The sequence below is a fragment of the Balaenoptera acutorostrata genome, chromosome 5 (assembly GCF_949987535.1).
Source record: "Balaenoptera acutorostrata chromosome 5, mBalAcu1.1, whole genome shotgun sequence".
NCBI classification, from domain to species: Eukaryota; Metazoa; Chordata; class Mammalia; order Artiodactyla; family Balaenopteridae; genus Balaenoptera; species Balaenoptera acutorostrata.
In genome coordinates this window covers 140,987,063-141,013,212 of record NC_080068.1, presented here as the reverse complement: position 1 = coordinate 141,013,212, position 26,150 = coordinate 140,987,063, and the positions used below count along the sequence as shown (strand labels likewise).

General features: G+C 60.4%; 1 protein-coding gene across 5 annotated transcripts in view; it reads right to left on the bottom strand.

The window, feature by feature from the left end:
- Nucleotides 1–217: 217 nt before the first annotated feature.
- SH3TC1 (SH3 domain and tetratricopeptide repeats 1) overlaps nucleotides 218–26,150 on the bottom strand; it is a 36,878-nt gene continuing 10,945 nt past the window's right edge. For all 5 annotated transcript variants that reach the window (XM_057547408.1, XM_057547411.1, XM_057547407.1 and 2 more), the window contains 15 exons: nucleotides 25,211–25,338; nucleotides 23,762–23,867; nucleotides 22,871–23,017; nucleotides 22,058–22,238; nucleotides 21,168–21,244; nucleotides 20,129–20,324; nucleotides 16,690–16,823; nucleotides 14,953–14,991; nucleotides 11,231–12,976; nucleotides 8,461–8,641; nucleotides 7,193–7,343; nucleotides 5,839–5,961; nucleotides 4,995–5,145; nucleotides 3,988–4,184; nucleotides 218–550 (listed from right to left, as the gene is read on the bottom strand). In XM_057547408.1, coding sequence (XP_057403391.1) covers nucleotides 293–550; nucleotides 3,988–4,184; nucleotides 4,995–5,145; nucleotides 5,839–5,961; nucleotides 7,193–7,343; nucleotides 8,461–8,641; nucleotides 11,231–12,976; nucleotides 14,953–14,991; nucleotides 16,690–16,823; nucleotides 20,129–20,324; nucleotides 21,168–21,244; nucleotides 22,058–22,238; nucleotides 22,871–23,017; nucleotides 23,762–23,867; nucleotides 25,211–25,338 — 3,815 coding nt within the window. In that variant the 3' untranslated portion in view covers nucleotides 218–292. The remainder of the gene's footprint in view (nucleotides 551–3,987; nucleotides 4,185–4,994; nucleotides 5,146–5,838; nucleotides 5,962–7,192; nucleotides 7,344–8,460; nucleotides 8,642–11,230; nucleotides 12,977–14,952; nucleotides 14,992–16,689; nucleotides 16,824–20,128; nucleotides 20,325–21,167; nucleotides 21,245–22,057; nucleotides 22,239–22,870; nucleotides 23,018–23,761; nucleotides 23,868–25,210; nucleotides 25,339–26,150) is intronic.

The following is a 26,150-nucleotide window of genomic DNA, read 5'->3' as shown; positions in this document are numbered from 1 at the left end:
GGAAGGACTTGCCCAAGGCCACACGGTGAGTGACCGGCTGGGGGGACCTGGCCTGGGTCGGCTAGACCCACAGTCCTGCCCGCTCACACCCGAGGTCGGGATGCAGCAGCAGCGTGGCCCCCGGGGACCGGGCCCAGTCCCCAGACACTCCCCAGGAGGCAGCCCCGGGAGGGGAGCCTGAGGACTCCAGGTTTCTGCAAAACACATTTATTGCTATTTGACCCCTGCCCTCATGCCCCCATTTCCCAGGAAGCGAGCCCCCTGAGACACTGGGACAGACGGAGGCCACGGCTCAGGACGGGGGCCCGGGGACCAGCCAGGCCGCCCGCCCGCAGCACCGCCCAGGGGCCAGGTGTCCCCGGCGGATGTTGAGCTCGGTGGCAAAGGTCCGAGCCTTCTGGTAGAAGAACAGGGACTTCTCACGGTCCAGGAGGAAGTTGTGGTAGATGGCAGCCAGGCGCATGTAGATCTTCATCTGCGCCTCCTTGTCGCCCAGGTCCACGGCCGCTGCCAGCGCCAGCTGGTAATACCCAGCCGCGTCGAGCGGGTCCTGCAGGGGAGACGGCATGCAACCGATGGGACAGCTCCGTGCCGGGGGCTTTGGGGGAGCTGGTCTCCCCCAAGGCTGTGCCCTCCAAGCCCAGGACTGGGCCCACGACAGGGCTCCAGGGGGACAGGACGCTTCATTGTCCCAGACGGGCCACAGCTTCAGTGCCTCTGGGCTGGCCCTGCGTGCTTCCCCCAAGGAGGCGCCCACCTGCTCCCGGGGCTGCCTGAGAGCGACTGGAGGTCTGCGGGGGCCTGGACTGGGGTCTCGGTGGCCCCGGTCCCTCCTGCGCTCTAGACCCACTGGTCCTCCCCCTTCCTGGAGCCAGGGCCTCGAACCTCGTAGCACCCAGCATCCCCTCGTCCTGGAAGCCTCTTCCCTGCTCCCCGCTGGGGCCTGGGGGGACATCTGTGGCTTCCCCTTGGGCTGAGCTGGGGTCTGACCGGCTGCTCTGAGAGCCCCCAGCAGGGCTACCCCGGCCCAGGGTGGCCATGGCTAGACTCCCTCCAGCCCATGTCCACACTGATGCCAGCACGAACGGCCTTCCCCGGGCCAGGCCCAGCGCAAAGCCGCTCACGGGCGTCATCTCAGAATCCCCTGCGACTCCAAGGGGGCATGCCTCCCCCCAGGACATGGGATCCCATTTCAGACACATCTTTGCCTCAAACCCAACATCCCCAGGCTGGCATGTTCCCCCACCCCCGCCAACTCCTGTCTCCCACCCCAGCCTCCCCAGGTCCTCCACCCGAGGTCACCCAAGGGACTGCTCTAAACCCAAACCCAGCCCGGCCACCCCCTGCTCACAATGGCTGCCCAGGACAGAGGACAAAGTCCAAAGTCACCAAGCCCTGGCCCCTCACTGCCCGCCCCCACCCCCCAAGCCAGGACCCAGAAGACAATTAAAGCAGGTGTGTGTAGCAGTTCAGTGACACTGTCCCAGCCCCGGCCCCGGCCAGGCACAGGACCCTGTGTGGATGGCAGGGGCGGGGCGGCCCACACGGCTGATTCTGGGACTACAGGACCACAGAGGTTAACCAGCACTGAAACAGAGGGAAGCTGTGGGAGCCTGGGAAGCACCTGACTCAGCCTGGGGTGGGATGGAAGGGCTTCCTGGAGGAGGAGACGTCCCAAATAATGGAAGGAATTGGCCAGAGTGGGCGGTTGGGGGTGGTGGTGTGCATTCCTGTGCATGTGTGCACATGTGTGTGTAGAAGCTAGCAGGTGGCAGACCCAGAATTCACACCCAAATCTTTCCTAGTCCAAGCCTCGCTCTTTCAGCTATGACCCACCATGCACAGGCTAAAGATGGTCCTGCTTCAGGGAGGCCATCAGCAGAGATACCTTGGAGCCCGCACCTCCAGGGCAGCGCTCTCAGGCCCCGTCCAGCCCCTCTTTCTCCTTCCCATCCCTGTCCCACGCAGGAGAGCCCCTGGGTCACACGCAGAGCATGAGGGTGCCACTTTCTCTCCTGGGCACGTGGAGAAGGATGTGAGGTGAGGGAATTCCAAGGCCTCAGAGTGGTAAAGGCAGGCATGGCCTTGGCAGGGCGATCACGGTGAGGTTGTGGACGGTAGCGCAGCCTGGGAAGCCCATTTGGAGAGAAGCGGAGGAGTTCTCTGCCCCTTGACCCCAGCTGCCCGGCCAAGGGAACCTGGCCTCAGCTGCAGCCCTGCCCTTTCCTTCCTGTACGGAGTGACTGTGGAGAGATTAGCCCCCATCCCCAGGGCTCCCTCCCAGTGTCAGGGGCCAGCGAGCGTTCCACCTGGGCTTAGATCAGACACCTGGGGTCTGGAGCTGACCCTGGCCTGGCTCACCCCCCCTTCCCCATCTTGGGCAAATCTGTTCACCTCCCCAGACTCAGTTTCCCCTTCTTGTTTTGAGCTGAGGAACCTCACACGACTCCCTGCTGAGGTACAGAACTGATCATGCAGAACCTGGGGTGGCCCGTGCTCGATGTGGCCCTATCCTCAGACCGTCCGGGGGCAGAGGGCTCTGGGCATACGGAGAGGTTGGCTCAGGAGAGGCTGGCCCCAGTCCTGCTCCACCACCAGGCCCCCCGCCCAGGAGGGGGGGCCCTGTTGCGGAGAGAGTGAGCCAGGTCGCAGGGCCCCAGGGTTCCAGGGTGTGAGTCTCAGAGTCCCAGGCCCACAGGGCCACAGGGCTGCAGAGTCCCAGGCGCTGAAGGCCCAGCACACTGCTCCCCATCCTACCGTAATTAGCTGCCCACTCCTAGCCTCAGTCTCCTCCCTGTCCTGTGGGGTCACCAGCTCCTCCCGCAGCAAAGCATTTGAAGAGGCAACCACACAAATCCTGGACAGCACAGAGCCCGGAGAGCACGGGCCCGGACAGCACAGAGCCCGGACAGCACGGAGTCTGGACCCCGGTGGGGCTCAGCTGCAGGGGTCATCACTGCCCTTGGGACCCCCCAGCACTGCCTGGCCCTGACATAGCGGAGGCTGCAGTGACCACTTCTGACCACCATGTGTCACCAGTGCACAGCCAGGTCTGCCCTAGGCAGGGGGTTACCTGCAGGGAATGGGGGATCTTCCAGGGCAGCCCCAGCTCCTAGATGCCATTAGTTGGGGAGGGGAAAGGGAAGAGCTCAGCCCCTGGGCTGGGGCACCCTCACCCCTCAACCAACACAGAGCAGGGACGCTGCGCAGGTGCTGTGCTAGACCCAGAGTGGGGGTGACGGGGGGTGTCTGCGCGTGCGGGGAGTGGCGGGGAACAATAGAGGAGACATTTCCAGGCCCTTGTCTGCATCCACTGCGGGGCTCAGAGACAAATGGAAAAGCGGTCCCCTTCTCCTCCCAGCCCTGCAGCTCTGACAGGGCAGCGGCTCAGCCAGGGTGCTGGAGTGGCATCCCTGCCGTAAAACCCGTGGCACCCCACCTTGAGCCCCAGTTTCCCTCTCCGTGAAGTGAGGTGATAATAGTGTCCCTACCCCCATCCAGGTGATGTGAGGATTCCAGGAAAGAAGAGCTCTGCACAGCCTGGCAAGCTTCCTGGAGGAGATGCCAGGGTTTGGGTTGCACCTTGCAACGTGGGTCTCTGGGAATAATGGTGACCCTTCCCCTGCCCCAGGAATGTCTTTCCCCCCCTCCCCCATTATTTTGTGGCTACTTCCTGCTTGACTGTCGAGACTCAGCTTTGCAGTCACCTCCAGGAGCCCCCTGCCGCCACTACACTCCATTTCGCCCTTTCCCCAGTGGCCGCGTCATCTCTTCGCACGTCAGCCGCCTGCACTGGCCCTGAGCTCTAGAGGGCGGGGCCTGACGCGCAGGGGAACTCAGAGCGTGCCCGCTGGCCTCGTCACAGGAAGCCCAGAGCTCCGGGGAGACCACTGGGACCGGAGAAGGACCTGGACCCAGGCCTCCCCAGTGTGGGTGCACGACGGCCCCCCTCACCCCAGCGTCCCAGCCCTGCCTGCGTCCGCCCACCTTGAGGTCGTAGAAGATGATGTCGCCAAGCACCAGATACACCTTCACGTAGTACAGGGTCTCCTCGTCAAACTCCAGCGGCGAGGTGCAGAGCGAGAGCGCCTTGAGGTAGAAGTGCTCTGCCAGCTCCCCGCGGCCCAGCTGCTGGTGCAGCGCGGCCAGCCGATGGTAGGCCACGCGCTCGTTCAGCCGGTCCCCTGGGGACGCAGGGCGGGGCCACGAGTGAGGACACGGCTGCTCAGGGCGGCGGGGCACGGCCAGCCAGGAGCACACGGGCCGTCACCGTCTGTCACCGCCTCCGAGCTCCAGCCAGCCCCTTCCTGGCCCCAGACTCTCCTTCCCATCTGTAACGGGGACCTGATAAGGCCTGCTCCCCGTCCGCCTCGGGGACGTGGCAAAGTCATGCATCAGGAAGTCCTGGCTCTGGGCCTGCACGGACCCTCCTGGACAGGGGACTTTGCTTACTGTTTTGACTGGAGAACTGTAAGTCCTGCAGTCTGTGCACCTGCAGGTGCCAGGGCTCAGGTCAACCTGCAAACACGACCTTTGGCCTCCCGCTGTACAGTCAGCGGCCCCTACCCCGTCCTCGTCCTCGGGGAGTCACCACACGAGGCTGTCTCCAAGATCCTCCCCCTTCCAGGGCTCCCCTGCTGAGCACCTACTGTGTGCCCAGCCCCCTTGGGCTCCCTGTCTCGGGGAAGACAGACGGCCTGGAACAGCGCATTAGGGACAGAGGGATGGCGGGCATTGAGGGACCGGCCTCCAGAAAGGGGTCTGGGATTTGGCCAGCCAGCAGGGGCCGCTGGCGGCGAGTGGGGAAGGGACAGCGGGAGGGGACAGCAGGCAGAAAGGCACGGGGTGGGCCCGCCTGGCAGGTTCGGGAGTGTCCGGAGTGCTGCTGTCCGTCTCAGCAGCCTGGCCCGCGGGAGAGGCGCCTGCAGCCCGGGAGACCCGCGGCCGCGCTCAGACCTCAGAGGTGGAGGCCCTGGGCCCGGGGTGGGGCTTACCCAGGGTGACGCTGAGCGCCAGGGCCGTGTGGGCGAACTCCAGGCCCTCCTGCGGCGCCTCCGTCTTGGCCAGCAGCGCTGCCAGCTTGTTGCACAGCCGCAGCTCGGCCTCCTGGCTCCCCGTGGTCACGGCCAGGGGCAGTGCCCGGTCCTGCGAGCACAGGTGGGCGGGTCAGGCCTCCGCCCGCAGCAGCCAGCCAGGCCTGGTGCCCTCCTCAGAGCCCCAGTCCTGCCCCCACTAACCCACTGGAGCTTTACACAGCTCTGCCCACCCCGGGAAAAGTCAGCTCAGAGTGGTGTGACACCCCCAGCGTCACTGGGCCATGAGCAAGCTGGGTGTGAGCCTTGCCCATCGAGCTACACCACACACACTCAGACCAGCCCTGCCCCTCCTGGGTGATGGGCGCCTGACCAGGAAGGTCCAACACCCCTCTAGGCTCCAAATACGCCGCGTTTATCTGTCCCCTGGGGCTGAGCCACACGCACGAGCTGGGCAGATGGAGACGGAAAAGCTGCCCTCCCTGGCAGGCACGTGCAGACCTGGGCCCTGGTCCGGGTCCTCCCCCTGATGTGCTGTGTGTCCTTAGACACACCCCTGTGCCTCTCTGAGCCTGTTTCTTCATCTGTAAAATGGGGACAGTCCTCGCATCCCAGGGTTGTTTGGATCACTGGGATGCATGTCCTACGATGGTCCTTCCTTGCTCTGTCCCTCCCAGGCTGGGGATGGGGGCCAAGACCATCCCTGACCAAACCACTGGGAAACTAAACACGTGCGTGGGGGACCCTGCCTCCAGAAGGGATGCCCGCTGAGGCCCACCCGCCTGGACCCACGGCAGCCGCTCACCCGGTAGAAGGACACGGCTTTCTCCCGCTCCCAGGTCCCATTGAAGAAGATGTCTCCAGCCGCCTCAAAGAGCTGCAGCCCCAGCTTGGGGTCCCCTGTGTACAGGGCCGCGTTCTGTGCCACCTGTGGGGATGCAGAAACTCTCATGGGACCCCCAGTGACCCGGCAGGGCGAGGTGACTGGGCCCGCTGGGGGAAGCTCACAGCCACCTGCCGGACGCCTGGGACCCTCTATCACACTGACACGGAGTGAGGGTTCTTTCCCGTCATACACCTCAGTCCCTGTGCATGCGGGGCCCTCGTCACCTGCTGGCATGAGGACAATCATCTAAGCCCTGTGTCCCAGGAGGAGGCCTTTCCAGCTGAGGCCCCAGGAGCCGGCACCTGTGGGCTGGGGAGGCACTTGGGACAGAGCTCAGAGCCAGCCTCCGAATCCCGCCGGCCATGCCCAGACCACAGCATCCTCTGCCCAGCTTCACCTGGGGCTCCCAAATCCTGGCTCCTTGGGTCCCCCTATTTTCCCTGCCGAGCACTTAGAGACACCCGACCGCATGTCCACTTGTCTCTCCCGCCAGAGGACTGAGGCTGTCACTCCTCTGCCGCGTCCAGGGCTTCGCACGTGCCTGGCACATAGTAGGTGCTCAGAAAAAAAATGCCGAGTGACTGAGGGGACCAGCCCTGGTCCGCAGTCCAGCCACACCCAGCAGCTTGCAGCCCAGACCGCAGCACTCCCGGGCACCGCTGGGCCTTTGCACCTATGAGTCCTGGTGCAGGAATACCCCATATGCCTACCACCGCCCTGCAATTCAAACAGCCTCCGTGACCCCAGGCTGACTGAGCGCACCCCTGGCTCCTTTCTGTGCCACAGCCCTGGCCCCAGACGGCATTGCTTGCAGAGGAGGCTGCACCCTCCACCAGCCGCCAACTCCTGATCTGGTTCGTCAACCCCTGCCTGGCCCAGGGGAGGTACACAGCAGGTGCCCAAAAAGGAAAAAACCCACAAGGCTCTTGGGTCTCTCAATTTGTCGCAAATCACGTCATGTTTGAGAAACTGTCAAAAAAGGACCTTCTGTGATAAATGTGTTTTTTAAGGAGAAATGCCGTGCGCTGCTGAAGCAAGTTCTGTGCGTCAGCTGAGTGGGCACAACATTTGCACATTTATTGAGCACCTGCTGTGTACCAACACAGTCGGGGGCACTGTCCCCGGAGCCTCTGTCCCCAGAGCTCAGATGGTTACGGAAGATGCTGGAGGTCTGGGGCGGCGGGAGGTGGCGTGGGCACCTGGCACGCGGCGGCTTAGGGGTGAGTGGGCGGGCGGCTGAGTGACTGCGCGCACACGCCCGGAGCCCTCGCACCTGGATGTAGAGATCCACCAGCTCGTTCTGCTGGAGGATGTAGTAGATCTTCCCCGCCTGCAGCCAGGCATATGCCTCTTTCTCCTTCTTCTGCAGGTCGATGAATATCCCCAGACTGCGCTTGGTGTACTCCAGCGCGGATTTGTAGGCCCTGGAATTAGATGTGGGCGGTCAGAGCAGGTCTCCCAGGCTGGCCGCCCGTGGGGAGTGGACGGGGCTCTCCCCAGGGCCGTCTGGTGACCGTGGACCTGGAATGTCAGGAGCCGGAACAGAGCCTGCCCTTCCCAGGCTGTTGGGAGATCTGGGATGAACAGACAGCAACTCGTCCAGCAAAGAGGAAGGAGGCCCTTGGGACGGAAACAGGCAGCCACGGGGCAGGAGAAGCGTGCTGTTTGTCTGCCTCACTTCCCCAGACACAGGCCCATGTCACTTCCAGACTCAGCAGGGACTGTGGCCACCGGGCAGAAATGTAGAGATCGTCCAGGCTACTGGTTCTCACACCAAGGGAGCGTCGGAACCACCCAGGGGGCTGTTCAGACACAGATCGCAGGGCTCTGCTCCCAGAGCTGCTGACTCAGGATGTCTGGAGTGAGGCCTGGGCATGTGCATTTCCCACCAGTGCCCCGGCAAGGTGGAGGCTGCTGATCCGGGGTCCCCTCTTTGTGGAGCATCGATCTAGGTCGCTGGCCCATTGGTCCTGCTGTGAAACCGAGGCCCGAGGATGAGGGGCGGAGGCCAAGACTGGCACCTCTCCTGAGTCCTGGGGAACCCGGCTCCTTCCCTGCCCTCGGGGAGCGCCCACGCTGGAGGGGCTGTTGTGAGACTCTGCCAGCCTGCAGGCTGTGTGGTCCAGCCATTTGTCACCCACCCCCGGCCAGGATGCTCTGGGTGGGCTTCACGTGTGATTCTGAAATCCTGTCCCAGGGAAGCAGGTGGGACAGTCAGCTGTCTCCAGTGGACGAGAATCCTCTGGGCACACGTGGCTGCTGTCCTCACATCTGAGGGGACAGACGAGGACCAGACTACCTCGCCCAGAGCTGGGCCGGCGAGAAAAGACTCAGGGCAGACAGCGGTCAGCTTCCAGAAGCCACCACGGCAGGAAGAAGGGTCCAGAAACACATGCTCTGCCTCCCTTGGGGATGAGACCAGGCCTGCTGGCTCAGAGCCCGTCTGACACTAAGGGATGAAATGGCCCCTGAGGAGGGGCTGTCCTAGGACCGTGGTCCAGCATCCTCAGCACCCTTCCCGCCCCCAGGGCCAGCCCTCACCGCTCGGTGCCCAGGGACAGGTAGAGTTGGCTGATGGCCTCCAGGAGCTGCCCCTCCAGCACCTTGTCAGCCACCCTGCGGGCCAGCGAAAGCTGGAACTCGTGGTAGACGACGCACTGGGCCTCACTGGGCATGACCGTGCTGTAGAAGTGACACAGCCGCTGGACGGCGTGCAACTGGCCTGGGCGGGAGACAAAAGGAAAAGGCCCCCATCATGCATCACAGCAACGTTCGCAGGGTCAAAGTCCCCTGCTGGGTGCCCGCCCCTGTGAGCTGGGGTCATTGCACATGCAGACAGGCTGAGTGTCCTGCTCAAGGTCACACAGCCGGCCAGCACCCGAGACAGGGCCAGGCCAGGCACGTCACAGGGGCTCAAGGGACAGCACCGACCGCTTTTATAACCCTCAGCCTGGGCCGCCCTGACCAGGCTCTCCCACCGCACCGGGATGCTGTTTCTGCTTCACAAAGCTCCTCCCAGCCAGACAGGGGCTGCCCTCACACTGAGCGGACAAGGCAGGGATCACCGACACCCCCATGTGGCAGAGGGGCAAGCTGAGTTCAAAGCCTGAGCACACGGCATGCGGTGGAGAAGGGATTCAAATCCAGCTCCGGTATTCCAGAGCCGACACTCCTTCATGAAGCCGGGCTCCAAGCCCTCAGCCACACTTGCCTCTCCTAAAACCAGAGGGTTGGGAACCGTTGGGAGCTTCCACTATTAAAAATGACCCGGGGATGAACAAGCCAGGAGAAGACTTGAACGACACCGCGAACCACCCAGCCCTAACAGACCACAGAACATGCCCCCAGCAACAGCAGAACACGTGTTCTTCACGTGCCCACGAACATTCTCCGGGACGGACCAGAGGCTGGATCACAAAACTATTCTCTGTAAGCATAAAAGGACTGAAATCATGCGAAGCATGTTCTCCAGGTGCAATGGAATGAAATCAGAAATCAGTAACAGAAGGAAGTTTGGGAAATTCACAGATCTGTAGACATGAACAGCATATTCCTCAGTCACCAGTGGGTCAAGGAAGGAAACTAGAAGATATCTGAGATGAGTGAGCATAAAAGCACAGCACACCACAATTTAGGGGATGCAGAGAAAGCAGTGCTTAGAGGGACTTCATTACTGTAAATGCCCGTGTCAAAAAAAGAAGAAAAATTTCAAATCAAAATCCTAAACTTCCCCCTTAAGAAACTAGAAAAAGAAAAGTTAATTAGACCCAAAGCAAGCAAAAGGAAGGAAAAATAAAAGTTCAAGCGGAAATGATAAAATAATAGAGAATAGAAAGATAGAGAAAATCAATGAAACCCAGTGAGGGTTCTTTGAAAAGATTAACAAAATTGACAAATCTTTAGCTGGACTGACCAAGAAAAAAAAGAAAGAAGATGAAAATGACTAAGACCAGGAGTGAAAAAGGGGACATTACTACCGATCTCACAGAAATAAAGGGCATGCTATGAACAATTGTATGCCAACCAATTAGGTAACCAAGATGAAATGGACAAATCCTAGAAAGACACAAACTACTGAAAGAGGCTAAAAAAGCAGCCAGACCAAGTACTGAGTGACCCTGGGGTGTCACCCTAGCCCTTAGTCTCCTCACTGTTCAATATGGGGGAGGAGCAAACAACATGACCCTCTGGGTCCCCCAGCTCTGCATTCCCAAGTCTGAATCCCCCATTGCCTGGGTTTGGGGAGGTGGGTCAAAGGAGGTTTCTGATAGGCACACGGGGGGGCCACGTTCCACTGACGAGCCCATCAGGACCTGCCTGAGGGCACGGGGTGGGTCAGGGACCCAGCTCTTGGTTCCTTCTGGAGGTCCAGAGGGACCCCTTCCAGCCTCAGTGAGTGGTCTACATCCCTCAGTGGCTTCCCAGCACTCTCAGGAAAAACACCAAACCACAGCCTGGGCTCCTGGGCCCCTGCCTAGCTTCCCACCTGAGGTTCTCACCACCCCCCCCCACCTGACCCTCCCACTCCAAACTTTGCACCTCCCTGTGTGGCCCAGCTCACTCGCCCCAGGGCCTTTGCACAGGCTGCTCCTTCTGCCAGACCCCCATCCCGTGCTTGGCCAAACCCTCCTCATCCCTCAAGTCCCAGACTAATCAGACTGCCCCGACCCACGAGTTGAGGCCTGGTGCTGCCCATATTTAAGCTGGGCTCCTGCTTTTGTGGCTCTTGTGACCCAGGCATCTGTTTCCCATGCTTGGCCGCCAGCCCCCAGTGAGGACCACTCGGGTCCATTTGCAGGTGGAGCCCCGCACAGAGCCTGGCGTATTCACACAAGTGGCTGTTGGATGAAGCAACTGCCCTGCACCCTCTGTGCAGGGGAGATGCCAGGTGTGCAGGGCTGTTGGGAGATGCCAGCACCAGCTGAAGCATGCAGCATTCAAGGCCCAGGTGGCTCCTCGGCACGGCTGCCCCCGCCTGGCCTGAGCTACGTCCAGGGTCACCACCGCCCATTTGCCGGAGACTGCCAGGATTCCCGGCCTCAGGACTTTCAATGCGCAAAGCAGGACGGTCCCAGGCAAAGCAGGACGGTCCCAGGCAAACCGGGACGAGTCGTTTGCCCTGGGGACATCTGGCCCAGAGTGGGACACCCTCCAAGCGTCTGCAAACATCTGCTGGTTTCCAGTACTCAGCATTGTCGGTGCAAAAACAACTGCTCGCCTCTGAATCGCAAACCCCAGGTGTGTTCTGAACAGAGATGGAAAGAAAACGTGTTTTCTTTCTTTCCAGGAAGCCAGCGTGCCCCACACTTACTCTCCAAATGGTCCGTCTCCACGGCGACCAGAAAGGCCCACTCGTAGTAGCACTTGCCCTGCCGGGTGAGAGCCCTGCGGGTGCACAGGTGACCCAGCCGCAGGAGCACCTGGGTGAAGTCTGGGCCGCACTCTCCGCTGGGCAGCCGCGAGAAGAGCTTCACGGCCTCCAGGAAGTAGTGCTGGGCCAGCCTGCCGGCGCCGGTCTGCAGGCACAGGGTCCCGAAGTTGGCCAGGACCACCGCCTTGTTCCGCTGGCAACCCAGGCGCCTGGCAACCCGCAGGGCGCGGTAGTAGCTCTCGGCCGCCTGCCGAGTCCTGCCCATCCTCTTCAGGGCAATAGCTACCATGTTGGCGATCACGCCCTCCTGGTCCAGGGAGGCCACCGCCGCCTCCAGGACGGACTCCAAGATGTCCAGGGCTGCCGGGATCTGCCTGTGAAGCACGTGCAACCAGGCGAGGGCCACCAGGCGGTCCACGACCGTGCGGCCGCCAGTCTGGGCGTCCGTCTCCGCGGCCCGCGTCATGAAGGCGATAGCCCTGCCCTGTCGCCCGTGGTGGCTGTGCAGCTGGGCCAGGCTGGCGTAGATGGGGCCACGCAGCGCCCGCCCCGCGCCCGAGGCCGGGGAGGCCAGGGCCCGCAGGAGGTAGGGGGCGAGCTGGGCGGGGAGGCGGGGGAGCCGGGGGCTGTTCCGCAGGACCAGGGCCGCGCTCCGGAGCGCGCTGTCCAGCGAGCCCCGCGCCCGCCGCGTGGCCACCTTGACGCAGCTCAGCGCCAGCTGCGGGAGGCACTTGCGGCTGTAGACGTCCGCCAGCAGCAGGTAGCAGTCTATGGGCCACGAGGCGCCCGAGGCCCCCCAGGCCCCGTGCAGCTGCAGCAGCCTCTCCAGGAAGGGCAGGGCCTCCTCGGGCTGCTTGACGCGGGCGTGGTGCTCGGCCAGCAGGAAGCAGGCCCGGGCCTCGGCCTGCGGGCTGCGGGCGCCGATAGCCCTCCGCAGGCCGAGCTGCAGGAGCGCCGACTCGGCCTCGGAGCCGCCCACGTGGCCGGGCGTCCCGAGGAGCAGGGCCAAGGCCTTGGGCACCATCTGCCCACACTTCTCCCTGTTCTTCTGCCGCAGGTGGACAGCGGCCAGGCCGGTGTACACGGCCGCCACCAGGACGAGGTCTCCGAAGCGGCCCCCCAGCGCCCCCAGGGCTTCCTCGAAGTACACGCGGGCCTGGGACAGCTTCAGCCGCCGCACGCACAGCCGCCCCAGCAGGAAGCAGAGCCTGGCCAGGGCCATGGGCAGCCCGGCCTTCTTGGCCAGCCCCCGGGCCTCAGCCAGAAGCCGGGCCAGCTCCTCTTCGTCAGTGAAGCCGCCGAACGCGCCGCTCAGCTGGGGCGGGGAGAGGTCGTACAGGCCCTGGAAGCCGGCCTCGAAGCCGGGCTTGTCCAAGAACAGCAGCAGGGAGCCCAGGGCCTCCGGGTCAGCCCGCTCAGCCCCGGCGTCCAGGCAGAAGGAGGGCTCCTTGGTGTCCGGCGAGCTCGCACCACTGGAGGCCCCGTGGACACCCGGGGACCCTGGCTTCTCAGGGCAACCCCGGCAGGACTTGGTGTCCGGCGAGCTCGCACCACTGGAGGCCCCGTGGGCACCCGGGGACGTTGGCTCCTTGGGGCAGCCCTGGCAGGACTTGCATCGTTCTAGGACATTCTTCACCTTCTGCAGGGTCTCACGTGGCTCTGGGTGCAGGCAAGGCGGGGGCATCTCTGCAAGTGACCAGAATGCCCACATGGGTTAGAGTGTGACCTGAGTCCAGGCTGGGCCAGGGGCGTCCCTCCCCGAGCCCCCGGGTCCCTGTCACCTCTCCCACGGGGCTGCACTGAGATTTCTGTGGACTGCGGAGCGCGGAGCTGGGCGCAGTGCGGGGCCGCAGTAGGAGTGACTGCTGGGAGAACACGGAGCGGGTTGGCCACGCTTTTATCAGGTAACGCTCCTTACCTTTGTCCTTCCCTCTCAGCCAGGTGAGGCGCCCCCAGGAAATCAATCAGTAGCCAATCAGAGCTGCTGCCCAGCATGAGCTCAAAAGCACCCACAGAACTGACAGTGGCCCGTGTGTCCATCCGCCCGGCTCTAGCATGGGGGTCATTATGACAGGAAACACGGAATGGCTCCCAGAGCCCGGGGCGCCCCCTTCATCTTGGCTGGTTGGGGAATCTGAGGCTCACGGTCACTAAAGGGTTAAAGAGGAGTGCCGGAGAGTCTGGGGACAAGGAGGTGCCCACAGCTGCCCGCCAATCGGCTGTTGGCCTTGGATAGACTGAGCGCCCGGAGGCATGTCCAGCCTCGAGGAGCAAACAAGCTACATTTCCTGTTGCCAAAACATGGGCTTTGAAGGGGAATTTGTTTGGAAGGAAAGAACCAGGATCTAAAGACTCTTCTGTTTCGAGTTCACTTGTAGAAAAATATGTTCAGAACTGTCTATTAGTCTGTAAAGCCCAGGAATTTAAAAAATTAAATATGGTTGAGCGACAAATGTGCGACTTGACCATGTACTTGATGAGCTAAGAAACGCCTGCAATCCAGCGGAGGCGCGTGGGCTCCCCAGGGCATCGTCCCACGTTATCCCGGTTATCCTGTCCCCGACAGCTGAGATCCTCCCCGGAGACAAGCCTGCAGAGGGTCTGGGGAGGAGGGAGGGCCCTGGAATAGCCCTGGGACCCCGGGGGCTGGCTTCCGGGCCTCTTCAACCAGATCCCAAAGTGGTCCTTCTGTGTTTGTGCTTAGATGGATCCCATCCCCAGGGAATCTCAAAGGGTCCTTGGCACCTGTGTCCCCAGGCTCTCCCTGACACCGACCCCCTACTGTGGGGAGAGGGCGTATGGAGGGAGAAGGAAGGGGTCTCCCTGAACCAGGCCCCCACAGGAAAGAGCAGGTCCTCAAGGGACTTTTCCAACGTAAGTCTCCAAATTCAGCAACCTGCACACCCCCTTCACCCCTCCAAGCAGGGCCCGGGGCAAATTTCAGCTGTTCTAGGTTACCTGAAAGGAACCCAGAACCAGGATGAGCTCAGACAATGGCGGGGATGGTCCATCTTTGCTGGGGACAGTGCAGGGGGACCAGGCATGGGCTTGGCAATGGAGAGGTCACCCTCCCTACGTGGGCACGGTGCAGGGGGGGCTGGCACGTTTGTTGGGGACCTGCTGCGGCAGTGGAGGGGAGCCTCACCTCCACCTCATCCAAAGTCCCCCCCTCGGGCTTCCCTGGTGGCGCAGTGGTTGAGAATCTGCTTGCTAATGCAGGGGACACGGGTTCGAGCCCTGGTCTGGGAAGATCCCACATGCCGCGGAGCAACTAGGCCCGTGAGCCACAACTACTGAGCCTGCGCGTCTGGAGCCTGTGCTCCACAAGAAGTAGAGGCCGCGATAGTGAGAGGCCCGCGCACCGCAATGAAGAGTGGCCCCCACTTGCCACAGCTAGAGAAAGCTCTCGCACAGAAACTAAGACCCAACACAGCCATGAATAGATAAATAAAAATAATAAAAATTAAAAATTCAAAAAAAAAAAAAAAAAAAACAAAGTCCCCCCCTCCAGGTCCGACTCCCCGCCACCAGCTCTCCCCCACGGAGGAGTGAGGTCCGTGGCCAGCACGCATCCAAGCCCAGCTCTGCCCCCTCTGCCCGGCATCACCCCAAGGCCCAGCCCCATGACCGGAGGGACCCCAGGCCGTGTGCGAAGAACGTACCATGTTCTTCCTGCTGCTCTGTCTCAGCTTCTTCTGTGTCTGAAAAGGGAGAGAAGGAAAGCATCACCCGCCGGCCAGCACCCTCTGTGTCCAGGGCCAAGTTGGGGTGGGGGGGGATGCCGCACCAGAACCGTAATGTCCCTGACACCAGCTCCCTGAGGGGAAACGGCTTGGGCGGGGTGGGGTGGGGCGCTGGCCGAGAAGCCACGTCTTCCAGGATGTGTCCCCATCCTGGCCCACCCCTGCAGGACTCCCTCCTCCCTGAGGCTGCTGGCTTCTGCTGCTGCCCCTCTGGGAATAGGGGACGCACTCCCCCCTGATCCCCTCAACTCTCCCAGGGGCAGGGCGGCAGATGTGGGATTGAACCCCTCCTCTCCCACTGCCAGCGCTCCCCTGCGCCTCAGTTCCCACCTCCTGAAAATGGGCTGGCACTAATTGCCCACTGCGTTGCCATAGAAACCAAAGGAGAAAAAGAGCTGCTAGAACACAGGGGAAGTGTGAAGTGCTGTCAACTACACAGCATCCGGCAGGGAGGATCCCACAACACCCCGCAAACGAGGGTCCCAGTGCGGCTTCCTCAGGAAGAGAAGAGATCGTGTGTCAGGCTGGCTTAAGCCTGATATGCCAAGGTCAAAGTTAAGTATGCCTGTTTAGGAAGAAAAACTGATTTGTGGGATCTCGAAAGTTTAAATCTGATATTGGCAGGAAAAGCCTTATAACACGTGTCAGCAAGCAGGCAGAAAAGATGTGTGTGTACATATGCACATATGTGTGGATGTGTGTACGTAGGTACACGTATGTGTACATGTGTGTGCGGATGTGTATGCATGTATTCACACGAGCGTGTGCATATGTATATGTACATCGTGGATGTGTGGATATGTGGGTATATGTGTACGTGTGTGGCTTTGGGTGTGTCTGTGTGTATTCATGTGAGTGTGTGTGCATGTGTGTACATATATCTGTGTGGGTGTGTACACATGGGAGCATTTATCTCCATCCAGAGGGATGAAGGAATGAGCTGTAACGTTACATCCCCATGACCCGTGGGAGTTGGGGGTAAGTTTGCTCCAGCTCCGTCCCCTCTGCTGCATTTCCTTTCGTTGTGGCTGCTGACACACTTCCTTCATCTACGATTTGCACTGCAGCCCGAGGCCTGCACGCTGGCCCTGCCCCAGTGCAGCAGGGGGCCTTAGGCTGGCACCTGGAGTCAGCGGAGAAAAGGCTTCGCTGAGGCCCATCCTCGGGCAGCTGGGAGGCTCAGGCCCGCTTTCCTGCATCTCCCGGCCCCTTACCCTGGCTCCTCTGTGTCTGGCCTTGGATGTCCCCACCTACCGGGAAGGCAGTGACAGCATCTGTCTGATCACCTTTAAGAGCCCAGGGGCTGGCATTCATTACTGTGGCATGATGGAGGAAGCAGAACATTCCCGAAGGGAAGCGGGGTGGGTGCGGGGGAGGAGGGGTTGCTGCTGTGAACAGTGGGTGAAGCCAGATCCATCCAAAGCTCTGCTGAATGGACAGTCCAAACTCACAGAGCCCGGTGCCGACCGAATAGGGCTGATGGGGTCTCAGCCACGGGAAAGCTCTGCACCCTTCGTGGTCTTTCCAGAAGTCTGCCCCGAGAAAACTGTCCTAAATCACGGGCCGTAGGGTGCAACCAGAGGCAGGTCCTGAGAGGGGCCCGCAGTCATCCCGAGGGGGGTGGGAGGAGCACCCGCCAACACCCCGCACACCTACCCAAGCTGTACACAGTGCAGACGTCCATGCTGGACGTCCTCCTCAGTAGCTGCCTGGCGTCCTCCTCAGAAAAGCGTCCTTCGCTGCTGAAGAAAGACCTTTCCTCTTCATTGAGAAAAATCACACTTTCCAAGCTGGAAAAAATAAAGTGCATTTAGATTGCACGTTTCCAAGATTTCACACAAAGACCCTTTTCCACTCCCTCACTTGACAGATGGTCCCTGCATACCTATCCTGTGCCCAGCGGTGAAGACACCAAGATAAAAACAAAATAGATCCTGCCCTTAGGGATGCTTTCTCTGGCCAGAGGCAGACGCCCAGGAGCAGGAAATGCTGCGACAGATGCAGCTGGTCACAGCATCCTGGGAAGGTGAGCTCCTGGGCAGCCTTCAAAGCCCCACCTTAAATGCCCCTTCCCCTGCAAGGCTGGCCGTGACAGCTGCAGGCAGATTCAATCCCTCCACACTGTAAGCTCCACACAGAGCCTCACACAACATGTGCTCAGGGCACGTGTGTGCTCCGAAAAGTTAGGGAGAGGAAAACCGGAAGGAACAGAGGAAGGGAAGGAGACAGGGAGGGGGAGGCAACTTTTGCTTACAGGACTAAATTACCAGCAAAATATGAAACTTTCAAACGTACTTCAGAACTTAGAGGGAGCTCTTTTGAGAAGTTAAAGAAAACCTTAGGGTAGATTGCAGGACATTCGATAAAATAGGCCTGTATTCCTCAAAAGTGCCCGTGCCCTAAAGGACAAAGAGAACAAGGAACTGTCTCAGATCAAGGAAATGAGACTAAAAAGACAGACAGGTGTTAACATGGGGTCTGGAATTTTCTTTGGCTATAGAGGGAATTACTGGAAAAATTGGTAAAATCTAAGGTCTGCAGATAATAGAATTCTATCACTGTTAATTTCCTGATTTTGACAGTTGTGCTGTGGTCATGCAAATGATGTCCTGATTTCAGGAAACACATATTACATCATTTAGGGGTAAAGGGACATTGTGTTTGCAACTGACTCCCAAAGAATTTAGAAAAAAAAAAGAAGTTAAAAAAAAAAAAAAGAGGAGAAAGTAAACATCATAACATGTCAACATTTGGGCAACCTGGGTGAAGGACATACAGGAATTTTATGCCCTTTTTGCATCTTTTCCCTAAGTCTGAAATTATGTCAAAATAAAGTTAAAAGAAATGAATGGCTACCAGAATGCTCATTAAACAAAAGATAAAAGACTCAGATCTGGAATAGGAAAGATGTTCAGTAAACATTTGTTGAGTGAATGAGGGAAGTTGTTAGGGCTTCTCCAGCTGTAAACAGGACCAATGGCACTGGGCCCTGTCACCCTTCTGGGTTAAGGGAGGGCAAAACAGACTGGCTCATTCCCACAGCAATTGCAGCTCAGCCCATTAGCAAGCTCAGGACATGTTTAAGTCACGTGGAGCCCAGACATCTGTTGAGAAGTTGTGGTCTCCCCAGAGATGATGACCAAGGGTGCCCAAAGAGTGTTCCATAGAACACCAGCTGATAGTGTTGTCTGGAAGTCAAGTGTGAAAAACGCATTTCAACAGGAGAAAGAAAAGTTTCAGACTCTGGGTGCCTTCCTTGTGCTGGGAAGCCCTGTGGACCACCAGCCAGGGCGCGTGGAAAGCACATCCTCACTGATGAAGTTTGAGCTGGAGCCCTGGATGGAACACACTTTGGGAAACTTGGGTCTAGCTGCTGCTCTGGGCATCCGAGCCCAGCCCGGCTTCAAACAGCTTCTGATGAACAGGAGGCCATGGAGCAGACAGACACTTGAATTAGGAAACAGAGTGACTGGCGGGACATGTCATGAAGCCAAAGTGGCCTCTGAGGCTTGGTTTGGGAGGCGTTGGTCTGTCTGAGGTGCCAGACAAGAATGAGACGGGATGTCAGGGCTAGCGGGGCCCCGAGGACGAGCATCTCACAGTGCGTCCGAGGGGCAGATGCTGACCCAGTAAAGGGTCCTTTCTCTACACTGACTCCTGGGCTGAGGTCTTGACAACAAAAGGTCAAGAACATAGCTGTGCCGGCTGACCACTCCCTCAAGACACCCCTGCTGCTGCCCAGGGCCAGGCAGTGGGGACTTGGAGGTGACCAGACAGTCCTGGCTCAGAATTCCCTGGATGGGGGTGGGGAGGTCACACGGGGAGAAGAGCACAGCCAGGAAGGGTGCGCCCAGGGATGAGCCGCTGGAGATGAGACTGGGGGCCATCGAGAGCCCCCAGGAAAACGGGATGGTCGGGATGGAGGGGACATCTCACGTAGAGGGAGGCGCATAACCCAGAGTCGTTCTAGAAGGGGTGAGCCAACCCGCACACTGGCCTCGGGGTGACACAATGGTGAGTGGTGGCCTTTGAAACTGGGGGTGACCAGGGCCTGGGTTGCAAGAGGCCTTGAAAGCCAGGCCCAGAGCTTCGAAGGGCTTTATGAAGGGGAATGGCAGGGTGTACTGGCTTGAATAGCGTCCCCCCCTAAATCCATGTCCCCGGGACCCTCAGAAGGTAACCTTATTTGGAAATAATAGGATCTTTTCAATGAGATCAAGTGAAGGATCCTGGTATGAGGAGATGATCCTGGGTTATCCGGATGGTCCCTAAAGCCAACGACTGTTGTCCTTACAAGAGACAGACGAGAGGACACAGACAGAGAGGAAGCCACGTGAAGGCAGAGGCAGAGGTTGGGGTGAGGCGGCCGCAAGGACCGCCTGAAGCCACAGGAGCTGGAAGAGGCAGGAAGTCCCCTCCCGTGGAGCCCCCAGAGGGAGCTCGACCCTGGCCACACCGTGATTTGGACGTCTGGCCTCCAGTCTGTTGTTTTCAGCCCCCAGTTTGTGGGGCTTTCCCCGCAGCCCCAGGACACCCGTGCACGTGGACACCTTTGTATTTCAGGGACCAACCCTGGCAGCACTTGGAGGAAGGGCAGGAGGGGTCTAGACAGGAAGCTGAAGTCATGCCCTGGGGACAGTGGGATGGCCCTGGGCTAGGCCCAGCTCTGGGGACAGAGGTGGGAGTGATGACTAGGAAGAGGGGCTAGGGAGGGGCAGGAGGTGTCGTCCAGGACACTACGGATCTGTCACCTGGGAAGCAGGTGGATGGGGCAGGGTTCCCACGGGGGCAGGGGGTGGAGTCAGAGTGGGGGGAGGCCTCAGTCACCCACTCAGACGCTTGGCCCTGCACACGGATGAGGCTCCTCTGCACAAAGGCGACCTGGCCGGAGGCCGCGTGCCGGCCCAGGAACCAGGGCAGGCCAGGCACAGAGGGGACAGAGGTGGGAGTGACGACTAGGAAGAGGGGCTAGGGAGGGGCAGGAGGTGCCGCCCAGGACACTGCGGATCTGTCACCTGGGAAGCAGGTGGACAGGGCAGGGTTGCCACGGGGGCAGGGGGTGGAGTCAGAAGTGGGGGAGGCCTCAGCCACTCACTCAGACGCTTGGCCCTGCACACGGATGAGGCTCGTCTGCACAAAGGCGACCTGGCCGGAGGCCGCGTGCCGGCCCAGGAACCAGGGCAGGCCAGGCACCTGGGCACCCAGGATCTCGATGTGGTCACCGCCTCGGAAGGTCATCTCTTCAGGCCCTGAGCCCTGGCAGTCCGCCACGGCCGAGGCCAGGCCCACAGCTGCAGGAAGGAGGTCACACGGTCAGTGCTGGGGGGGATAGGGCCGGGGGGGGGGGGCGGGCAGTCAGACGGGCGGCCCTCGGCCACATGGGTGGTGTCCCCGGCCAGGGAACATGCCGTCCTGCTGAGGAATTGATTTAGCACCTGGCCAGGGTGCGGGGCTACTGCACACGAGGGGCTGGACATCCATGTGGTACCTGAAGCGGGGGGCCTCTTTATCCCCACGCTGAGGATAAGAAACTGAGGCCTGGGGATGTTGATTAACTCGGCCCAGGGCTGTCGGCCTCCAAGGCCAGGGCCCACCCAGGGCAAACCCAGCTGTAAATGTCTTCCCATGGGGCCTTATGTCCACTTAACAGGTCCACAGGCCATCCAGACACCAAGCAGCCTGGGGCAGAGCCAATGCACTGGACCAGGGACCCAGGCCGTCTTTTCCAAACAAGACCCCCTGCCTCTCGCTCCTCCATTTGCGCACGTGGCGAATTCAGCCGGGGCCCTGCCCACCCCACCTCCACCGTCTGAGGGTCCTCCGAGGTGTCTGACCCAGTGCCAGAAACAGAGCAGAAGTTGCGGAGGTGCTGGTCAAATAGGGTGTGGAAGTTACTCTCTAGAGGCGGAGTGACCAGGGACCCCGGCCCAGCCTCCCCGCGTGCTGTGTGACTTTGCACCAGCCAGTGGACCTCTCTGAGCCTCTGTTATTGCCTCAGGAACTGGAGGGGATTCTAGCTACCTCTTCTGGCTTGGAGAGGATTCAGGGTGGGCGCAGAAGCTTCGGGAATGCTGGTGCCTGCCCCTCCTCACCCACCTCCTCCCCAGAGGAGGAGGGTCAGTGGAAATATTTACCCATTGGCTGGATGTCCGGCATCACAGGTCCACCCATGGAGTCGTTGATGGGGTCCCAGGGGACCCTAAGAGCCCATCTGGAGTGGGATGAGAGAGGATTTTAGGTTTAGGGCAGATTGAAACTGTGTGTAGGCTGGACAGGTCAACAGCCCCCAGGGACCCGAGCGAAATCCACCACCTGCCCCCGCGGCACGTGTGCGCGCACACACACACATACACCCAGGTGTGCGGCCTTCAGCTCCAGCCATGCCCCACGCCCCCCAGCCCAGGTGTCTCCTGCCCTCCCTCACGCTGGCATCCTCGGGAACCTCCCTCCATCACCCCGGGAGAGAAACTCAGCCACAGACTGTCATTTCATAGACACTGAACATGAGGAGATGTAGTTTCTCTCTTTGCTTTGGCTGCCAGGAAGCTCAAGCCAAGTTTATGCCCCACGTTCAGCACATGAGCAGGAGCTTGCATGTTACCTGTCTCTGTCTTCCCCAGGCTGTCCCTGCCTTGGTTCTTATTTGCACAGATCCCTGCGTGCTCCCTTACTATGGGCACAGGCTATGTAGCTCCCGCAAAAGCTTTCCAGAACAAGCTAGAACAGGAAGCCAGAGCCCCATGTTGTACACTCCTAGGCCATCCCATCCCAGGACAGCCCTGCCGGGAGGTGTCACTGTCCTGTTGTGCAGGTGGCAGCCCTGAGGCCCAGAGAGCTGGACTGGCTTGCTGAAGCCACACACTGAAAATATCAGAAGGGGTCGTGGCCAGGTCTGCCTCGGGCTCACACCGGTCCCCATCTACCCGCCTTGGCCTACGGATGGACCCGGGCCTGGGGGAGTCTCCGGGAGGCCGGACAACACGCTGGACCCACAGGAAGCAGAGAAACAAAGGTCGGTACCTACTGATGGAACGGAATCAAAGGCTCCACTGCTGTCCCCTCCTCCGAGGACGTGCTGTGGCTGGGGGCCAAAGAGTCCACTGCCGGTGCCGCCTCTGCCTGGGGAAACCCCGAAGCCTGCCTGAGGGGCTGGAGGCCACTCATCACTCTCACGTGGTGGTCAGGACACCGGACAAAGAAAGGCCCTTCAAAGCGGCAGAGGGTGGTCATTCAGGCGGCTGGACACAGGGGCAGCTGTAGTTTGCAGGCGGGACTACCTGTTCTCCGCCAGGAATACCTGCAGGGGTTCCCCCACCCCAGTTTCTGCAACCACAGAAAGACACTGGAGGCCCCAGGGGCCCAGACCTGGAGGCTGGACCTGGGCTGGAGTCCCCACTCCGCCGGGACTTGCCCGGGAGCCTGGCTCAGCCTCAGGCTCTCTGGGCCTCAGTTTCCCTATCTGGGCTATGAGGGGCTCGACATGTGATCCCAAGGGCCCTTCCTGCTTGGACCGCCACCGGCGAGTCCGGCCGCAGTGGCCGCCTCTTGTCCGCTCTGTGGCTGGGGAAGGACAGGCAGCTAATGCCCTGTTTGCTGCGGCCTCGGAGCCCAAATGTGAGGCCACCGAGGTACTTGGAGCAATAGCTCAGTCAGGAACTCGGGCTTAGGGGGGTGCTGGCCAAACCCCTTTTCTGTTATTTCTTGGGGGGGGCTTTTCCTTGCCCCAAGCCCCCTCAGCCTCCGGCGTCTCCAGAGCCCTTCTGCTGCCCGCGGCCCCGGGGCGTCCCCAGCCCAGCGAGGAGCTGACCAAGGTCACCATCGCCCGCACAGCGCTCACCTTCCTGGAAAAGGAGGCTCTCGTGTGTCAGCTTCAAGGCCTCCTCGTCCACGTGGACTTGGATGGCCGTCTCCTCGTCCTCGTCAGGCTCGAGCAGCCAGAATGTCTGGTCCACGAGCAGGTTTTCCAGGCAGTGATGAGTGAAGCCTGGGGGAGCAGACAGCCCCGGTTACCAGTGGGCTCCAGGCCGGGGGCAGGGAAGCCCTCACGGCCGGGTGTTGGCTGAGCCCTGTGCCGACCAAGCCCAGGGAGACGGACCACCCTGCCCTTGGGGACTCATGGTGCCGCCCACTACCTGGGCAGGCCACAGGTCTGAGCATCTGGGCTGCGAGAGGACCAGCCGTGATGGTGGACCACTCATCTGCCTCCCTGTGCCCTGGGAAGGTCGGGCGGGGTCTGGTTACTTCTTCTAGGACCCTCGGTCTCCTCTTCTATGAGATGGGACAGGAGTGTTCAAGGAGATCACGTACACTGCGGGCGTGGGCACAGCCCTGTTCTAGGGGCACAAGAAACTGTCACTCTGAGTCTTACTTCTCACTTCCTCAGCCCTCAGACTGGGAGTGGGGCAGCAAGGTTCCCCAGGAGAGGCACTTAGATGGCCAAAGTCTCCCTTAGAACAGGGAATGTCTCAGAAAGAAAGCACTTGGGTTGAGGTTGAAACAGGGTTTCCCGGTCTGTGCTCGGCCAGTGAGAGCTCAGCTGCCCTGGGGGCGAGTCGCCCTCAGACCCGTGTGCATCTGTGACTCCGCCCATCACAACCTCGCTGAGAACGGGTGACGTCTGGAGAGGCCATCACGAGCTAACTTAGTCTAAAGCCTCGATTAGTAACATAAAATGCTTGGTGTGTGACAAGCGTCCCCATAACTGGGTCTGCGAGGGTCACCGCCTTACCGAGAGCGTGGTAGGTGGAGAACTTCCAGATTTCTTCGAAAGTCTTAAACGTCACCACAATCCGATCCTGGTCACTGTGGATGGACAACAGCCTGGCCGATAGCTCCTTACGGGGAAGAAACAGAAATGAGAAACAGTCCCAGTGGCTTTGGGGCATCTGCCTATCAGGAGGACGGAGCAACAAGGTAGAAACATTTTGCAGAAGTGACCCTGGTGGGACTTCCTTGGTGGGCCAGTGGGTAAGACTCCACGTTCCCAATGCAGGGGGCGTGCGTTCGATCCCTGGTCAGGGAACTAGATCCCACACGCATGCCGCAACTAAGAGTCTGCATGCTGCAACTAAAGATCCCACAAGCTGCAACGAAGATCTCACGTGCTGCAACTAAGACCCGGCACAGATAAATTAATTAATTTTTTTTTTAAAGGGACCCTGACAGGGCCAGGAAGCACAGAGCTGATTCCTTTACAACCAAGCTGCTCCTCTCCTGCTCTCAAGCCAGCTGTGGCTCCCAGGGCTGTGCCAAGCCCCGCTCCTTCCCAGAGCTCACAGCCTCCGTGCCCTGGACCTGCACCCTCTGCGGCAGGTCCAGCATCCCCTCTCCTGACATCCAGCCCATGAACACCCCTGGTGGTGCTGGGGCATTAAAAGTGACACCAGCTGACGCTGACCAAGGGGGAGAGGGTACGATTATCATCTCCATCTGGATTAGGAAATAAGGTCCCGGTTCCTTTCCGAGGTCCGACCCTGGGACAGCCGGGATTCAGCCCAGAGCCAGCACGCACCCTGGCCTGGCATCACAGGGGCAGCCCCACTGCAGAGCTCCGTGCTGGGTGCACGATGCCTGCTGTTTGCAGGTCCTCACAGCAGCTCCGTGGGGTAATAAAGCTAAGCGTCCCCCGTATGTGGCTGAGGAAGCTGCGTTCACAGAGGCTAAGGGACCTCGGCCAAGGTCAGGCCAGGCTGAGTGCAAGGTCAGGTTGTGGCCTGTCAACCCTAAGCCCCAGGACCTCTGCCATGGGGAGGTGACCAGCTCAGCCTCCTTCTCCACCAACCTCCTGGCAGACCGTGCATCTGTGCGAGGCCAGTCACCCACACATCAAGCAAAGAATAAGACCAACTCACAGCAGTCCTTTGTGCTCCCTATGAAGAGACTAAAAACCCTAGCAGGGTGGGGTGTCCATGGAGAAAGGGACTGGGGCATTCAGAGAGTGGTGGCCCACGTGTGTCTGGGGCTGTGTGATCATCGTTCCTGGAGCCAGAGAGCCAGGAGAGCAGACGGGGGACAAGTCACCCTGGTGGTGGCATCATTGGGTAAGGTCTGGACATCATGGACAGACCTCCTCCTCGGTCCACTGCCCTCTCCTCCGAGCAGTCCTCCTCCGCCCCATTCGCAATTGTGGATCCCCTGCACCTTCGCCCACCCAGGCCCGCCGAGGAGCCAGACTCACCCCGAGGGCACGGGCCACCTGCCAGCTGTCATTCTCCAGAAGACGGAGCCGGCCCCGCAGGACCTGCTGCAGGCTGGGGTCGGGCAATCCGCTCTTCCTCTGCACAGCCAGCAGCTGCAAGGTCAGGTCTGGAAGGGGACAGATCAAGGTGGGCAGTTTCCCTGGCCCAGGCCGGTTCTGTGGGGTGCCCTCCCTCCCCTGAGGGCCCCCGCCCACAAACACGGGGACCCGGATTCACACTCCACGTGCACGGCCTGTGGGAACTCTGCACAGCTGCTTTTCTCCCCTGAGGCCCAGTTTCTTTGGTGGTAAATGAGCTACGTGCTACCCACATCTTACAGAGATGGGAGGAAGTGTACTGCGTCACAGCCCAGAGACAGGCCAGCACAGGACAGGCATTCAGCAAACGGTCCCAAGTCACCGTGACCTCCAGCCCCGACTTCTTCCACGCCTGGGCTCCAGTGGGACATCCACACTCCAGCAGACACCCCACGGGCATCCTAGAACGCTTCATCGCCCCCCGCACCCAAAACTGGCTTGTCCTCCTTTCTTTACCATCTCCAGAAGGACCGCATCCCCAGTCCTGCTCAGACCAACGACACCTCCTTCCCTCACACACCACTGGCTGGTCCACCAGCGGACCCCACTGACCCCCCTGCAAAACCAGGCCGAACCCACCATGCTCACCGCTCACCACGGCCCCGCCCCATAGGTCCTCCTGAGCAGTGTCTGAGCCCTGGCCCTCCCTCCAGATGGTTCTCTGGTCCACAGAGGGCCAGAGGGTCCCCTCACAACCAGCTCTGGCTTACGGAACACCTTGGCTCTCAGCCCTCCGGGCAGTGCTGTCCGCCAGAAATTTCTGCAGCAATGGACATGTTTGCTCTCTGCACTGTCCTGCACGGTGGCCACCAGCCACGTAGAGCCCTGAGCTCTTGAAATG